At 39.1% G+C, this 17529-nt stretch overlaps 1 protein-coding gene across 1 annotated transcript; it reads left to right on the top strand.

The window, feature by feature from the left end:
- Positions 1 to 16006: 16006 nt before the first annotated feature.
- Positions 16007 to 17509, top strand: BT62DRAFT_989184 (Aldo/keto reductase). Its single transcript, XM_043190144.1, has 9 exons — positions 16007 to 16109; positions 16167 to 16271; positions 16323 to 16471; positions 16532 to 16644; positions 16706 to 16787; positions 16836 to 16939; positions 16984 to 17109; positions 17165 to 17217; positions 17277 to 17509. The coding sequence occupies exons 1-9, from the start codon at positions 16079 to 16081 to the stop codon at positions 17414 to 17416; spliced, it is 903 nt and encodes a 300-aa protein (XP_043034308.1). The 5' UTR covers positions 16007 to 16078; the 3' UTR covers positions 17417 to 17509.
- Positions 17510 to 17529: the final 20 nt, after the last annotated feature.

Genomic DNA, 17529 nt, shown 5'->3' with positions numbered 1-17529 from the left:
ACTGGTCACTATTTTCCATTCTGTTCTTAAGAGAGCACCACACTGATCACCCCCTCACTTAAGTTGGCCTCAACCCTGAATCATTCTTCTTGTGTCAGGATTGCAAGAATCATGTCTTTGGCCAATCATTATTTGAGGTCATCAAATATGGCCTGTTGAGAGTGCCCCCCAACTCCATAGGATATTCTCTGTTATTGTGTCATTAGACAGATGATTTTGCTGTAGTCTCAAATGAACCAGTGGTAGAAGTTAGTGAATCCTAAAAAGGATTGTAACTCCTTTCTTTTTGTTGACACTAGCCACTCTATTACTCTAGCCACCTTTATCAGATCTATCTGAATGCTTTCTTTGCTGATGATTACCTCAAGGTACTCTATTTTCAGGACTTTGAACTCATACTTCTCCACCTTGAGAAAGAGCCTATGCTTTCTCATCAGCACAAGTATCTGTCACACTGGTCATTAATGTTCTTTGTGATCTTGTGATATAATGAGAATGTTATTGAGGTAGATTGTGACTTTTCTGATAGTGATGAGATTTTTAAATATATTATTCATCATTTATTGGAATGTTGCTGGTGAGTTTATGAGTTTAAAGAATATGACCATTAGTTCAAATAGTTCTTGGTTGGTCTGAAAGGCTGCTTTCCACTCATCACTCTTCTTGATCCATACATTATTATATATCTCCATCTGATATCCAATTTGGTGTAGTATTGGATGCCATGTAATTTGTCCATGAGTTCTGAGATAAGTAGAAAGGGATAATGATTCTTAATCATCTCATTCAGCTTTCAGTAATCTTAGATAGGCTGAAGCTTTCTATTCTTCTTCTTGATGAAGAAGAAAGGGGAGGCCATGAGAGACTTGGAAGGTCAGATTCATCCACTAGAGAAATTCTTGTCCAGGAACTTATCAAGTTTATATTGCTTCAGGTTTCTGAGCAGAGATGTTTTGCAATCCAAGTTAGCATTTGCATTAGGGATCAGTTCAATTGCATGATCCCATAGTTTGAGTTCTGGTAGCTTGTCAAAACTCTCTTTACTGAATAGGTTCTAATAATCTTGGGCTCATTCAGATACTATTTCCTCAAATATCCTCTTCTCTCTTCCTGCATTGGCTTTGGCAGCTAAATCATTGGCATGGTGCATGGCCCATATGTGTATGGCTTTTTCTAGATCAATGGCAAGAATGGTTTCTCTATTCTCTATCTCTTTATCCCATTGGTCTTCAGAGTCCTCATCTGATAGTTCAAATAGGATTTTGCAGCATTGATATCAAGCAAACATAATTCTTCTAGTTTTCCAGTGGACCAATAGATTATGCTAGATGAGCCAGTCATAACTGAGAAACACTTTTTTGGTTCTCAGATCTATGACAGCCAGATCAATGCACTCAGAGTGATCTCCAATAGTCAGCTGCAGTTTGATGAATTCCATAATCAAACTGGCTTGATTCTTGATTCTGTCAGCATTATATATCAGGATAGGAGTGGCCATAGCTCAGGTGGGTAAACCATGCTTGTTGATGAAAGCATGATTAATAGAACTTCTAGTACAGTCACTGTCAATCAGAGCTGTTACTGCATATGTGGATTGAGATATAAGTGTCTCAATCTGGACCTTAGTGGTCAAGTCTCATTCTGGGGTCTTCTATCATCAAATATACTTTCAGAGTCCTTTGAGTTCATTGAGCCACTCCAGGGCTTAGTATCATTTGATCTTTCTCATCCTCTCAATCATCTTATTGATCATTTGCTCAGTTTAAGTCTTATGTACTCAGTTTTTGAGTACTGCCTTTGCTTTCTCTTCACTTTTTGCATCTTTGATAGCATGCCAAGTCCATTCAGTGTTGAAGGGCTTGAGCCATTCAGTAGGGGCCACTCCCCTTGTTCAGCCTGTAAGCAATTGTGTTTGGATTTGGTGATTCTTTCAATGATCTTATGACAGCAAAGCAGAGTATATTTGAATGTGTGGATAATTTAATGATAGATGTAAGTACAGAAGTACTATTAGTTTATCTAGCAGCTGTTTGAGATACACCACTAAGTTCTTTGGCCAATCCAGTAGAATCACTCACTGGTTGACTCTGTCTTTTATCTCCTCCACCTTCATATCCTTGCTGAGTTCTTTTTCTTCCTTTTGTAACTCAGTAATCTGAGCCCAGATGTCTTTATGTGTTCACTTCTTCAGGCAATTCCATGATAGGTGCCTCTTCTGTCTGCAGTTGAAATATTTACTCTCCTTTTTGAGTCAATCAATATCCATTGGCTTTCCACTTTCAGTGTATATAGTGCCTGTATCTATCTTCTGAGTCCCACAGAAGAGGATACTATTTAATGGGGTACTTGTCTTGGCAGTGTTGGTCTGACTGCTGGGCTTTGTGTTCTGTGGTCAATAAGGTTTGCAATTGCTCCAGAGATTTGCCTGCTCAGCCTTCTGCCATTGTTATTTCTTATATATTTCAGTGATTTATTTCTTTCATGCATCATATTCCTTTAGGATGTTCATCTCAATATCTGAGATCATCTTAATATAAAAGAGAGATATCTCATGCTTGAGCATCTTGACCATCCTACTGTCATTAGTGATGTCATCCTATATCCTGGTGAGTTTACTGAGGCATTCCAACTCATTGAAATATTCAGTGGCTAGTTTGTCTCCCATCTTGTATTTTGTTATGATTTTTTTCACTTTTATCTTTATTTAACTCCTATTTTTGCTTAGTCAGAGTGTCTAATCTTAGTGCTCAGGATTGTGGGACAGGCTTAGTCATCACAAGGCTGAGTCCATCATTATCTTCTGACACAATAATGCTCTTTGATAATGGACAACAATGCTTTTGTAGGTAGTAATAATATTTAAGGACAAAGAGTATAATGACTCAGACAGATACAATTGATAGGAGTATATTTATCTTCATAAACAAACAGTATATAAGTAGGCTAGCTCTCACTGTATATTCTCAGCTTTAAGCTAAGGTTTATATATTCACTATTCTATCTTGAGCCTCTTACATTGGCTTTGGAATACAACACTATATAAATATATATAGTAGACTTAGATGTGACTGTACAAATATGATACAGCTTCTACTTACTATATGTTTTGGTCATATGTCACTTAGGCTTAACAATTAGCTTGAAGCTTACACTTCTTTTTCTTTATACACAATAAGCATAAAGAAAACTGAATGCTATTATCAGCATCTACAATCTCTAATCTCACTGACAACTCTTTTAAGCTTTTAGCTTCCATCATCAAAATGCTTTTAGGCTTACTTGCCATCATATAACTTTGCTATGAATGACAATCAGTAGCAGCTTGAATAGTCAGACACTATCAAGCATTTCAACAAGTACAGCAAATTCTTTGCAATGTCACACCTGATCTCTCCTTCCATGACATCTCTGCCTCCACCCAAGCCTCCTTTCAGCTCTCACTCAGACTCATATCTGAAGTCAGGCCTAGCAGCTCAAATTTACAAGATACTAAAAAAGAAGAAGAATACTAATACTCTCTCCAACTCTAATAAACAAGCAGCAGAAATAGTAACAATCAGCTCACTGGATTCTGAAACCTATAGGTTCCAGTGCACTTCCCTCCAATCCTAGACCATAAGAATGAGGACCTCTCTGACAACTTCTTTAATAATAAGCTGTCCTCTAATCCTTCCACTGTCTATCTGAGCATGAAATTGAAAATCATGCTAAAGATTCTCTTAATGCCACTCAGATGGCTCCAGGCCTTCAGCACACATCCTCTGATTCCAGACATGACTCATTATATGCAACTCCATATAGCAGTCTGATCTCTCTGACCCTCAGTCTCCTCCCATCAACCTCCAGTGACTTCTACCTCTTAAGTTTCAATATTATCACTCAAAGGGATGTCAAACATATCAAGCAAAAAGATTATTCTACAGCTATTTGAGCAGAGTTGGAGTGGAAAGATGAAAAAAAACAAACTCAGGGTGTTGTCACGTATACAGTAGCCCAGGCTCAGAATGAGTATAAGAAAGCCCAGTATGACCATCAGTTCTGATGTTGCTAGCATGAGCTTGAAGCAGTCACTTGGGGGTCTGGCTCTCCAAGCTGGTACAGACTCCAAATAGAAACAATGGACTCTCTCTTTTGAGAGCTCAGCACTCCAGCAGGAACAGATCCATAGACAGGATCTGCAGAAGCTGTCACTCTCAGCAAAGCCACTAGAAGGAACACTTATCCTCCTACTTTCTGAATAGACAGTATCACAGACACTGATACCATCTCCTCTTATTCTGAGTCTATACTTGATGCCTATAGGCTTTGAGTCTCTCTCAATGCTCACATTCCTGACCACGGCCTCTGAAGATTCCTTGAAGAGAGAGTCACAGCACTCTTCCTCAATCCACAATTTTATAAAAACTTCTGCTAATATTGCTGAGAACTAAAGAAACAAAGAGCACATGGCAGCCACCAGAGAGACATTGATATCAGTGCTAGCTGACCCAACAAGCAGTCTCCTCCTAGAACTGACTCTAACAGCATCAGATCCAGTAACTGGAATGATGACCAGCTCCTCCACAACTATCAAGCTCCAGTCTTCATCTATTTACAATCAGCCTAACAGCTTTCTTGCTAAGAGCAGTGAAAAAGAGAAGAATAATGAGGAAAAGGATAAGGACAATGGAGAGAGGGAACAGGACATTCCTCTTAAGTGGAGAGATTGAAAACATACCAAAAAAGAAACTGACAAAAAAGCATTATTTGAAAAAATGCAATGAAAATGAGAGAAAGAATATTTAAGGCTGTATCAAGAAGGAACAGTGGTTTTATAGAGGGACATTAGCTGGTTAATATCACCTCTAGAAAAGGAATATACAGTCATAGATAATACTGAAAAAAAGAGGCATTTTACAGTATGCTGCAACTGAACAAGTAATTTTTATTTATAACAAACATAACTCTATGAATCAATTGGGGCTACTTTCAGCATATAAATCCAAGTACAAGATCAAACCAATGCTGTGAACCCTCTTAGTCACACTGAAGCATGCTATTTATATAGTATCTTCTATCCAAATCAGTAGCATCTGATACACATACTCGACATCATCAGTCTGAACTACAGCTACTCAGCTTACTCACAGCTGACCATAGTCAATCTCTTAGAATACAGGATTTCAAAACTCTTAGACCAGCCAGAGGAGCCAACTTCTTGAGAGACAGCCATCACCCAATGAGGCTAAAGAGAGCAGGAAGAATCCTATGAAGGATGATCCCAAAGCCATTAGGTTAGAATTCACTGTACAGAATAGGGCAATTGTGTGAAAGAAAGCAGGACCAATAGGGAGCCTCATCACTGACAATAATTCTCTATATTTGTTCTCTGGACTGCCAGCCAAATGGTAATGATCACTATTTCACTAGTACCTGAACCAAATAGGAGCACTATCAGAAAATGCCACCATTCTCTAGTACAGACCTGATCTACTCCAAAAGCCCTGCTCTTTCAAGAGTGCATCAGATAACATTGATTAGTTTCTCATAGACTGTGAACAGTATTTCAAAGTCTACACCACTTTTCTTGGCACAGATATGAACAAGGTTGCCTTCACTGCATTATAACTCAAAGATAAGACAAAGACTTAGTGGGTCCTCATCTTGCTCAACTTTTATTTTATGATCAGACAGCATCATTGACTGTCATCCCAGTCTGTTTTCAAGCAGATGCTCAATAACAAGTTTATTGACTCTGCAGTGTAGGAGGTATACAAAAGCAAGATCAAGGAATACAAGATGGATGACAAGCTAGCCACTGAATACTTTGATAAGCTAGAACAGCTCACAAAGCTTGCTGGGATACATAATGACCTCACCAATGATGGATGAATAGTCAAAGCACTCAAACAAGAGGCACCACTATTATATATCAAGATAATCTTAGACATCAGAATGAACATACCAAAAGGGTATGATGCATGGAAGAAATAGGTCATTGAGATATATAAGGAATGACAATAACAGAAGATGGAACAATCAAATTTCCAGAATGATTGTAAACTCTATTAGCTGCAGAATATGAAACCTAGCAGCCAGACCAGTACTAAAGCAAGCATGCCACTCTCAAATACTCTCTCCTATGAGACCCAGAAGACTGGAACAGGCATAACATATACTAGGAGTGGGAAGCTGATAGATATAGACTGGCTCAAAAAGAAGGGTAAGTGCTTCAATTGTGGCCAGAAAGAACACTTGTCACAGGACTGCCCAAAGAAAAAGAGAATATGTGAAGACATAAGAGCACAGATTGCCAAGCTACAAAGAGAAGAGAAAGAACTCAGAAAGGACACAAAGATCAAAGAAGTAAAAGATAGAGCTGATCAGTGAGTGATTCCACTGGGTCAGCCAAAGGATGCAGCAGTGTATCACAAGTAGCTGCTGGACAGACTAATAGGACTTTTGTAGTTACTCCTATATCTAAACTATAAATGCATTCAAATATACCACAACCTTCACCTGCTACACATGCACCAAAAGAATTGCCCAAACTGAAAGCTCAACCACCTGTGGACCAAACAGAGGGAGAGACTCCCACTGGATGGCTCAAGTGTTTTGATACTGAATAGATCTGGTGGACCATTAAAGATATGAGAAATAAAGGAGAAGCAAAGGCAATGCTCAAGAATTGGATACATAAGACTCAAGAAGAAGAAGTAATTGATGAAATGGTCAAGAGGATGAGGCAGGCTGAATGATACTGAGCTCTGAAATGGCTTAATGAGCTCAAGAGGCCTTGAAAGTATATCTGGTAGCAGAAAACATCAGAATGAGATTTGACTACTAAAGCTCAGATCAAGACACTTACATCTCATTCCATTCATGCAGTAACAGCTCTTATTGACAGTGACTGCACTGAAAGCTCTATTAATTGTGCTTTTGTCAACAAGCATAGACTATCAACCTGAGCCACTGTGGCCTCAATCTCAGTATACAATGCAGATGGCACTAAGAATCAGATCAGATCAATCATCAAGTTTGTTGAATTATAGTTAACCATTAGTGATCACTTGAAATGAATTGATTTAGCTATAACTGATCTCAGAATCAAGGAAGTATTTCTTAGCTATAATTGGCTTATATGTTATAATCCACTTGTCAACTGGAAGACCAGATGGATCACATTCACATAGTGCTGATGTCAGAAAATTCTCTTTGAGCTACCAGATGAAGACTCAGAAGACAGATGAAACAAGGAGATGAAAGATGGCAAGACTATTCTCACCATTGACATGCAGCAAGTAATACACATCTGAGCAATACACCACAATAATAATCTAGCTGCTAGAGCCAACACAGAGAAGAAGGAAAAAACATTTAAGAAAATAGTAAATAGGCCTGGAATTATCAGAATCTGTTCAGCAAGGAAAGCTTCAATGAATTACCAGAGTCAAAGCCCTGGGATCATACCATCAAGTTAATCCCAAATGCAAATGCAAACCTCAACTGTAAAGTATATTCTCTCAGCCAGCCAGAACAGCAGAAACTTGATAAGTTCCTAGAGAAAACCTCTTTAGTGGATGCATCTGACTCTCAAAGTCTCCCATGACCTCTCTCTTCTTTTTCATCAGAAAAAAGGATGAGAAACTCCAACCAGTATAAGACTATTGAAAGGCTAAATGAGATGATGATCAAGAATTGTTATCCTCTTCTGCTGATCTCTAAACTCATAGATAAACTATAGGGCACCTGATACTATACCAAACTGGATGTCAGATGGGAATATAACAACATCTGCATTAAGGAGGGTGACAAATGGAAGGCCACCTTTCAAACTAACCAAGAGCTGTTTAAACTGACAGTCATGTTCTTCAGCTTAATGAATTCACCAGTGATATTCCAGTGGATGATGAATGATATATTCAAGGATCTCATTGCTACTAGAAAGGTCACAATCTACCTCAACAACATACTACTTATGTCACAAGATTGTAAAGAACACCACTGGCTAGTATGGCAAGTACTTGTGCTAATGAGAAAGCACAGACTCTTTCTCAAGGCAGAAAAGTGTGAGTTTGAAGTATTGGAGATAGAGTATCTGGGGGTAATCATCAGCAAAGAAAGCATACAAATGAACCTGATAAAAGTAGCTGGAGTAACCAAATAGCCAGTGCCAACTAAGAAGAAGTTGCAATCCTTTTTGAGATTCACTAACTTCTATTGCTGATTCATTCAAGATTACAGCAAGATTATACACCCTATGATGCAATTGACAGAGAACACCTGATGGGGTTGGAGCCTCTCACAACAAGCTGCTTTTGATAACCTCAAATGACATCTCACCAAGGATGTAGTCCTTGCTATCCCAACACAGGAAGGACAATTCAAAGTCAAAGCTGACTCAAATGAAGGAGTGATCAGCACTGTACTATTCCAGAAACAAAATAAGAAGTGGCAACTAGTAGCATTCCTTTCCAAGACATTAACTATCACTGAACAGAACTATGAAATCTATAACAAAGAACTTTTAGCAATCATGCTCACTCTCTCCAAATGGTGCTACTATCTGATTGGAGTAGTCCAAACCTTCAAGATCTAAACCAATTATCAAAACCTTTGATACTTCTGACTTTTTCAAAAGCTCAATCAACAACAAGCATGATGGGTCACAAAACTCTCCAAATATGATTATACCCTTCATCACAAAGTCAGTGCTGTCAACAAGAAAGCAGATCTGCTTAGTTGGTGGGCTGACCATGACCAAGGAAGCAAAGGCAATGACAGAGTGATATTATTGAAACTGGAGTATTTTTGGGCAATAATAATGCTAACAGAGGAGGAGATTCATGAGCATGATATGAGATAATGCTAAATAGGACCAACAAGTGGCCCCATCACTAAATCATGAATAGTGAATGATGAAAGAAGGAGAATTGATCTGCTATGATGAATGGATCTATATTCCATGTGATCAGGCACTTTGAGATGAGATTATCACTATTTGCTATGATCATATGATGGCAAGACACTCAGAAATTGCAAAAACCAAGAAATTAGTCTTACAGAAATACTAGTAGCCTAAAATAAGTCAAGATATAAAATATTATATGAAAAGATACAAGACATGCCAGCAGAGAAAGGCATCAACTCAGCCACATCCAGCATCACTTCACTCAAATGAGGTCCCTCAATCACCATGGATCCACATTTCAGTTGATATAATCACTGGACTATCTGAATGTAATAGCTATGATGTCATTCTGGTTATTGTCAATCAATTTTCAAAAGTGATTATTCTGATCATATATTCAATGGAACTGATATTAGAAAAGTGAGCTAAGATCCTTCATAATAAAGTCTATGCCAAATATAGTATATCACAAGTCATGATTTTTGACTGTAAATCACAATTCATCTTGAAGTTTCTTAATGACTTATATCAACTCTTAAACATCAGATAAAACACCTCTATAGCATATCATTCTCAGACCAATAGACAAACAGAGTGAGTTAACCAAGAAATTGAAAAATACCTCTAGTTATTTATTAATTATCACCAGGATGACTGGATAGAATGGCTCACCCTAACCACCTTCTAATATAATAATCAAATGCACTCTGTGACTGGAAAAACACTATTCTTTATCAATTATGGCTGACACTCAAACATCTCACATATGAGATATCTTTATACTATCACATCTGCATCTTCTGACTTCACTATCACTATATCCAAAATCTACAACAAAATATATGCCACTCTTAAGAAGGCAGCATTCTCAATAAAGAAACAGTACAACAAACATCATGCTCCTACTTATAATTACTCTATAAATGACAAGATCTGACTAGACATGATCAATCTTTACCTACCTCACCCAAAACAAAAACTTACAGATAAATGAACTGGCTCTTTTGCTATCCTAACAAAGGTTGACACCTCTGCCTATAAACTCCACCTTCTCATCAGCTGGAGAATCCATAATGTTTTCAACAAAACTCTTCTAACTCTGTTTATTGCCTCTGCATATTCAAATCAAGAATAACCTCCTCCACTGGTATCTGATCTTGTTGATGATAAAAAACACTATAAAATTGATCAAGTTCTTAACTATTGACTTCACAAAGTATATACATGCAAAGAAGGGAGTCAAACAATAGTGGATTATCTCATCAGTTAGAAGGGATATAACCTTGAATCTAACCAGTGGATCAATGAATGACACATGAATGCAGATATGGCCATATATGATTATGAACTCTCTTTAGAGTAACCATCAGGATGATAGTCTTAAGGAGGAAGTAATATTATGATTTCTTCCACTTTCATCTTTATTTAATCTCTATCTTTGCTTAGTCAGAGTACCTAGCCTTAGTGCTGAGGATTGTGGGACAGACTTAGTCATCACAAAGCTGAGTCCATCATTATCTTCTGATACAATGATGCTTCTCAACAATAGACAATAACACTTTTGTAGATAGTAACAACATTCAAAGACAAAGAGTACAATGACTTAGACAGACACAATTGATAGTAGTATATTTATCTTCATGAATAAACAGTATATAAGTAGGCTAGCTCTCACTGTATATCCTCAGCTTTAAGCTAAAGTTTATATCTTCACTATTCTACCTCAAGCCTCTTGCATCAGCCTTAGAATACAATGCTATATAAACACATACAGTAGACTTATATGTGATTGTACAAATATGATATAGTATCTACTTACTATATGTTTTGATTACATATCACTTAAGCTTAATATATTTCTTCATCTTGCTCTTGTGCACCTTCTGCATAGTGGGGTCAGTGAACTTGTCATGAAGGAGTTGTTTGAATATTGATCAAGATGGTAGGTAATAGTGCTGCCTAGTTGTTGACCAGAGACTGAAGGATAACAAGATCCACCAGACCTTAGCTTTATCCTCAAGATAGGTAGAGACAAAGAAAATACAGTAGATACCAAAGGAGAAGTATACTGAGTATACTTTAAAATATTGTTCACAGTTGATAAGAAAGCAGTCAATATCATCTGATGTGCTCTTGAAAAGGTATAGCTTGCAAAATAGATTGGGTCAACAGTTAATGATAGCAGCATCTTATAGTAGTGTCCCTATTGGGTTCAGGTATTTATCAAATAGTGGTCATTGCCATTCAGCTAGCAATCCAGAGAATGAATGGAGCAAGTTGTCATCAGTGACTGAACCATTCAGAGGCAGTGCTTTTTTACATAATAATTCTGTTTCACATAGTGAATCCAAGTTTCATCACTTTGAGATTATCTCTTTTAGAAGCCTTTCTGCTAGGCTCAGCTTCATCCAGTGGTGGTTGTCTGCCAAGGAGTTGGTTTCCTCAGCTAACCTAAGAGTTTTAGAAGCTGGTAGTTTGGCTACTCAGCTGAAGTTATGAGTGGGTGAGCCAGCTGGCAGCACTTTAAATCAAGAGGATCAAGTATACATATCTCATTCTGATACTTCAGATGGATGGGATCATGTACATGGCTTGCTTCAGCATGATGGAGAGAGTTCATGACATAGGCTCAATCTTGTATTTGAACTTGTATACTAGGAGTGCTTTTAGCTGGTCTTTGGAATGTATTCTATTATAAATAAAAATAGCTTATTCAGTCATAGCATATTGTAAAATGTCTCTTTTTTCAATATCATCTGTGACAATATACTCCTTTTCTAGAGGTGACATCAATCAGCTGATGTCTCTCCACAAAACTGCTGCTTCTTCTTGATACAGTCTTAAGTATTCTTTCTCTCATTTATATTGTATCTTCTTCTCCAATGCTTTTTCATCAGTTTCCTCTCTAGCATATTCTATAAATTTTTCCTATTTAAAAGGAATATCCTGCTCTCTCTCCTCATCTCCTTCTTTGTCCTTATCATCTACCTCTTTCTCACTGTCCTCAACAGGAAAGCTGCTGGACTGATTGTAGATAGATGGAATGCTGGGTTTGATCATTGCAGAGAAGCTGATCTTTATTTCAGGTGCTGAGTCTGGTGATGTCAGAACTGACCCTAGGAGGAGACCATGACTGGGGTTGGCCAGTGCCAATCTCAGTGTCTCCTCAGGAGCCACCACATGTTCTCTGTTTCTCCAGTTCTTGGTGATACTAGTAAAAGTTTCAATAGAACAGAAGGTTGAGGAATAATCCTACAACCCTTCCTCTAAAAAATCATTGGAGGCTATGATCAGAGACATAGGCATTGAGAGAGACTTGAAGTCTGTAGGCATTAAGTATGAATTCAGAGTGAGAGAGAATAGTATCTGTGTCTGTGATGCTAGGAGTGACAACTTCTGTGAATTCCATCCATGGGTCAGTGTCTGCTGGTATGCTAGACTTCTGAAAGAGAGAGCCCAAAGTTTCAGTTTGGAGGCCATACCAGATGGGGGATCTGGATCTCCAAGTGGCAGCCTTAAGTTCACACTGGCAGCAATGGTACTGCCAGTTATACTGGGCCTTCTCATACTTGTTCTGAGTCTGGGCCACTGCATACTCAGCAGCATCTCAGGCTCATTCTTCTGCTTCTTGTCTGGTCCACTCTGTATGAGTGGTGGCTGAGTAGTCTTCAGATCATATATGTTCAATATTCCTTCAGGTGTTATCATCTGTGTGACTATCTTGTGTGCCTCTGTCAAAGCTAACTTGTATACAGAGCCTTCTGCCAGAGTCAACTCAGATGTGGAGCCTAACTCTCCACCTTTCTGGTAGGTCCTCATTATTTGACCAGAAATTGGTGGCCCTATGACTACTGTACTCAGTGTGGACTGAAGAGGCTGGACTTTCTTCCAGGGTGGCATAGAGAGAGTCATGACTGGAGTTTGAGAATATATGTTGGGAGCCTAGAGTCATCCTAGTGGCATCAAGAGAGTTTTGGGCACAGTCTCTAATTCTATACTCTGGTGGAGTGGTGAAAGGGTCAGAGGATGGTTTGTCATCAAAAAAGTCATCAGAGAGGTCTTTGTCCTTATGATCCAGGACTGGAGGAAAGTGTGCTAGGACTTATGGGTTCCTGAATCCAGTGAGCTGAGTGTTGCTATTTCTGTTAGTGGTTTATTGAGGTCAGAGAGGGTACCAGTGTTTTTTCTCTTCTTTAGCACCCTGTAAATCCAAGCTGCTAGACTTGGCTTTGAGTATGGATTCAAGCATGGGCTAGAAGGAGGCTCAGATAGAGGCAGGGATGTTGTGGAAGAGGAGGTCAGGCATGACATTTTAAAGAATTTGTTATACCTGCTAGAATGCTTGATAGTGTCTGACTATCCAAGCTATTACTGATTGTCATCTGCAGCAAAGTTGTATAATAGCCAGTAAGCCTAAGTGTTCAAATAATAGAAGCTAGTAGCTTAAAGAAGTTGTTGGTTAAGTCAGAGGTTGATGTGTTTGATGGTGGCATTCAGTTTCCTTCATGCTAGTGTGCATAAAAAAAGAAAAGCATAAGCTTTGAGCTAATTGTTAAGTCCAAGTTGCATATGATCAAAACACATGATAAACTGATGCTGTATCAAGTTTGTACAGTCATGTCAGAGTTTACTATATATGTTTGTTGACCAAATGCTTCAAGGCCAGAAAACAGTTGGCTCAAGATGAAGTGGTAGAAAAATAAACTTTAGCTTAAAGCTGGGGATATACAGTGAGAGCTACACTACTTATATACTGTTCAAGTCCAAGTTAAATATATTCCTACTAATTGTGAGTTTCTATGTTATAGTGCTCTTTGTTCTTGAGCATTATTACTATCTACAAAAAAGTATTATCTGTCATTGAGAGTTGTCATTACATTGGAGGACAATGGCAGACTCAGCCTATTATAGTGACTAAGCCTGTCCCATGGCCCTAAGTGCTGGTCTAGTGCTCTGACTAAGCATAAATAGGGATTAATTAAGAAAGGAAAGAGGAAAATCATAACACATTGATTTTATTCACACACTGGAGGTCATCCTCAATATAACATCTCTTTTCAATCAATTCTTTTATCTTTCACTCTCAGCATAACTGCCATCCAGTATAGAGTCTGATAGGTCTCTGATTTCTACTGTTCAGCATATTTTTGCTCTCATTAATTCTGGTTCTAGCCACTGCTTTGTTGACACTAAATATGTAGCTGCCAATAATATTCCTATTAAAACCATTCATAGTGTGCAACTCTGGCTATTCAACAGCCCTATTGGAAGCCATATATCTCAAATCACAATCATCTCTATTTGTTTTCCTTCCAGAGACACTCTCTCCATCAACTTCTATATCACTCATCTAAATTCATCTTGTAATCTTATTCTGAAATACAACTGGCTCTTCTGCTACAATCTGCTGATTGACTGGGCTGAGAACAGTATCACTTTCTGCTTGAGCTATCAGAGTTCTATTCCAACCAGTTCTGTGGCCTCCACTGCATCTCTGAGACTTCCATGCTCACAGGACTCTATCAGCCCATTCTCACCTAAGCCTTCAAGCTTAACCTCAAGACTTCTCTGCCCACTGGATCCCATCAGTCTAATTCTTTTTAAGCCTTCAAGCTCATCTCTGAGACTTCTGTGCTCACAGAACAATAATTTACCTATCTCAAGGCCTTCCAGCTTGAATCCAGGACTTCCACACTCACTGGACTCTATCAGTCCACTCTCTGGAGCTTCACTCTGTTCCAATTCTCCTCCAGATCACTGGCAGGCTTCATTCTCATATGAATCCATCCATTCCTATCCTCTCTCAGAGTCATTTACTATGCAAAGATCTCTATCATATCCACTGCTGTATTTGTTCAAGCCTGTGCAGGGGAAGGTGCTCAGCAGTTCACACTGCAGCCATCTTTGCCTAATATTAGAGTCAAAGCCACATCTGCAGAATCAGCAGATCTTTCATTAGTGTCAGTAGAGTATTATGATTTTGCAGACATTTTCAGTGATATCCTCTCCAAGGCTCTATCTGAGCATAGACTATATGATCTCAAGATTAACCTTAAGAAAGGCATATCTCCTCTGCTTGGGCTCACCTGCTCTCTCAGAGTCCAAACTCAAAACTCTATATGAGTTTATTGACAATAATTTCTGCAACAGATTCATCATCTCATCCTGCTCTTTATATGGAGTTCCAGTTCTCTTTGTCAAGAAAAAGACTAGTGAACTCTGACTTTGTGTTGACTATTATAGCCTAAACAAAATCTCCAAGAAGGATTGCTACCCTCTTTCTCTCATTTCTGATCTCCTCAATTCTTTGAAACAGGTTATTAAGACTCAGAGAGAAAATTGATCACAAATATCCACTCCAGCCAAGTATCTCCATGATTCCAGCAATGCATATGATAGAGAAGACCCACTATATCTGATAATAAATGTCTTGATCTACATAGCAGACTATCAGATTCCATCAGATAGTTTGATATGATGATGGCTCAATGGGCACTCATATGTTGTGACAGAATACTATGAATATTATTGAAATTGTCATTGAGAGAACATAGTTGTATGGAGAGTCAGCAGAATCCATCCCTTCCAACTGTAAGACTAAAGGCTTAAATGGGGGGAAATAAAGGAATAAGAAAAGGAAAAAGTGAATATAAATTGAATGGCACACTAGTGGAATCCATCATTGGTGATAGGATATACTTTTCTGGTCTTTGAGTCTTTGAAGAGAAACTCTAAATTATGAAAGACAAAAAAAATGCTATTCAAGCCTTAAGTAGCATTGTCTGAAGTGTTTCAGCTCAGGAGTATGCATCACAATGACAAGATATTTCATATAAAAATATGAGATCATAATGTCAATGACACAGATGAAAAGATGTTGTGAGCATCAAGCTCAGCTGTCTGGTAAAGATTGACAAAGGCAGTAAAAGCATATCTGACAGCTGGTCTCAGCACCCTCAATGTCTGCCAATGGGGATAACATCTGTCATGATTTGAGTGTGCGATCACTTCAATGGGCGCATGCACGCCACTTCCCTGAACCCTGAATGCCATGCATTCCGCCCCTGTTTGGCGAAGGGTGAATGTACCACGATCACGTTACTTGATGAGTCAACCTGGCAACTTCAAAGAATCAAGCGTGAGACTCGTCGCGATATCATCTTGCACCAACTCCAGGACTTCTACAAGATGCCTTGGGAACCTATAAAACTCAATAGTGGTACGGCTAACACTGCTTTGTCCTACAAGTCTCATTGTTGAAAACTCCTTCTGGCAGGTTATTCTATGCCAAGCATAGCTTTTGGAACGGGGCAACTCGGCAACGGGGATGACTCTATATGCCAGGTTGACCAAGCAATCTCTGTCGGATTCAACCACTTTGGTCAGTATTTCACATTACTTCCAGCTGAATTCGTCATATATCTCGCTCTAGATACTGCTCAAAGCTACAGAAATGAAACAGAAGCTGGAGTAGCGATTCGTGAGAGCAGTCTAGCGCGAAATGAGATATTTATTACTACCAAATATTCCGGAACGGACGGACTGGATATCAAGACGTCTATCCAGAATAGCTTGAAGAATGTGAGCCTTGATCAGTCTTGTTCATAGGTAAAAGCAGGCTGAACTTGGATTTCTCTGCAGCTGGGAGTCACCTACGTGGACCTGTATCTCATCCATCATCCGAGGCTCGCAGTCCCTGACATACCCACCGTATGGAAAGAAATGGAAGCTCTCCAGGCAAAGGGACTGGCAAAGCGAGCTATTAATAGCGCTTTTTGTTCATTCGTCTTCTACTAATTTTATCATACTACGTAGGAGCATCGGTGTCAGCAACTTTGGAGTCCATGAGATCGCGTTGTTACTGGCCTCTTCCAATATCAAACCTGCAGCTAACCAGGTATCGTTTTGTGGTGTCCTGTATAAGCTTTTATCTACTCCCTCTCAGATATTGCTCCATCCATATGTATACGCCCGGCAGAGCCCTATTGTTGAATACTGCCAAAAGGCGGGTATTGTCATTGAAGCCTACAGTCCTCTTATGCATGTTTTGTTCTCCTGCCAGCATGCTGCACGATCTAACCGTTAAGCTCTAGTCCACTTACGACGCTTCCTGGAGGCCCAGTCGATGATCCAGTTAACGATCTCGCCGCAAAGTACGGTGTGACTCCTGACCAGATCCTTCTGGCATGGACCAAATCGAAAGGTGCGGTTGTCGTAACGTACGTTGCTTATTCACTTTAACTCGGATGTTTTTCTCACATGTTCTCCTTGAAGAACGAGCTCGAAAAAGTCCAGGTTGGAAGGGTATCTGAGTGCCGGGGACCTTGGTATGGATCTCTCAGTCTTCAGTGATCCAATTGTCATTCATGGTCATGCCGACTTGTAGAACTCTCCCCGGAGGAAGTGACTGCTATTGATTTAGCAGGTGCAGCTATGCCTAGACACTTGAAGATCACACGCCGTGTAGCTGTAACGTGTCTTGCATCCGCTGTTGCATGGGGAATCCTGCGCATGTTGGGATATTGAGATGAATCGCCTTCACAACGTTTACTGTGTACTTCCATTGTAAATCTACTTCGGAATCAAATTACCAGTGAGATACAAAATTCTTCAGAAAGTAAACAGGCCTGTGCGAATGC

The sequence above is a fragment of the Guyanagaster necrorhizus genome (genome assembly GCF_019112545.1).
Source record: "Guyanagaster necrorhizus MCA 3950 unplaced genomic scaffold BT62scaffold_45, whole genome shotgun sequence".
Lineage (NCBI taxonomy): Eukaryota > Fungi > Basidiomycota > Agaricomycetes > Agaricales > Physalacriaceae > Guyanagaster > Guyanagaster necrorhizus.
The sequence above is the reverse complement of the archived record's forward strand: the minus strand, read 5'-3'. Positions and strand labels throughout refer to the sequence as shown.

Coding starts and splice junctions, on each gene's coding strand:
- BT62DRAFT_989184 (XM_043190144.1), top strand. CDS start 16,079: ATGCCTTGGGAACCTATAAAACTCAATAGTG. Junction 16,788..16,835: donor TCAAACCTGCAGCTAACCAG/GTATCGTTTTGT, acceptor ACTCCCTCTCAG/ATATTGCTCCATCCATATGT. Junction 17,218..17,276: donor TCTGAGTGCCGGGGACCTTG/GTATGGATCTCT, acceptor GCCGACTTGTAG/AACTCTCCCCGGAGGAAGTG.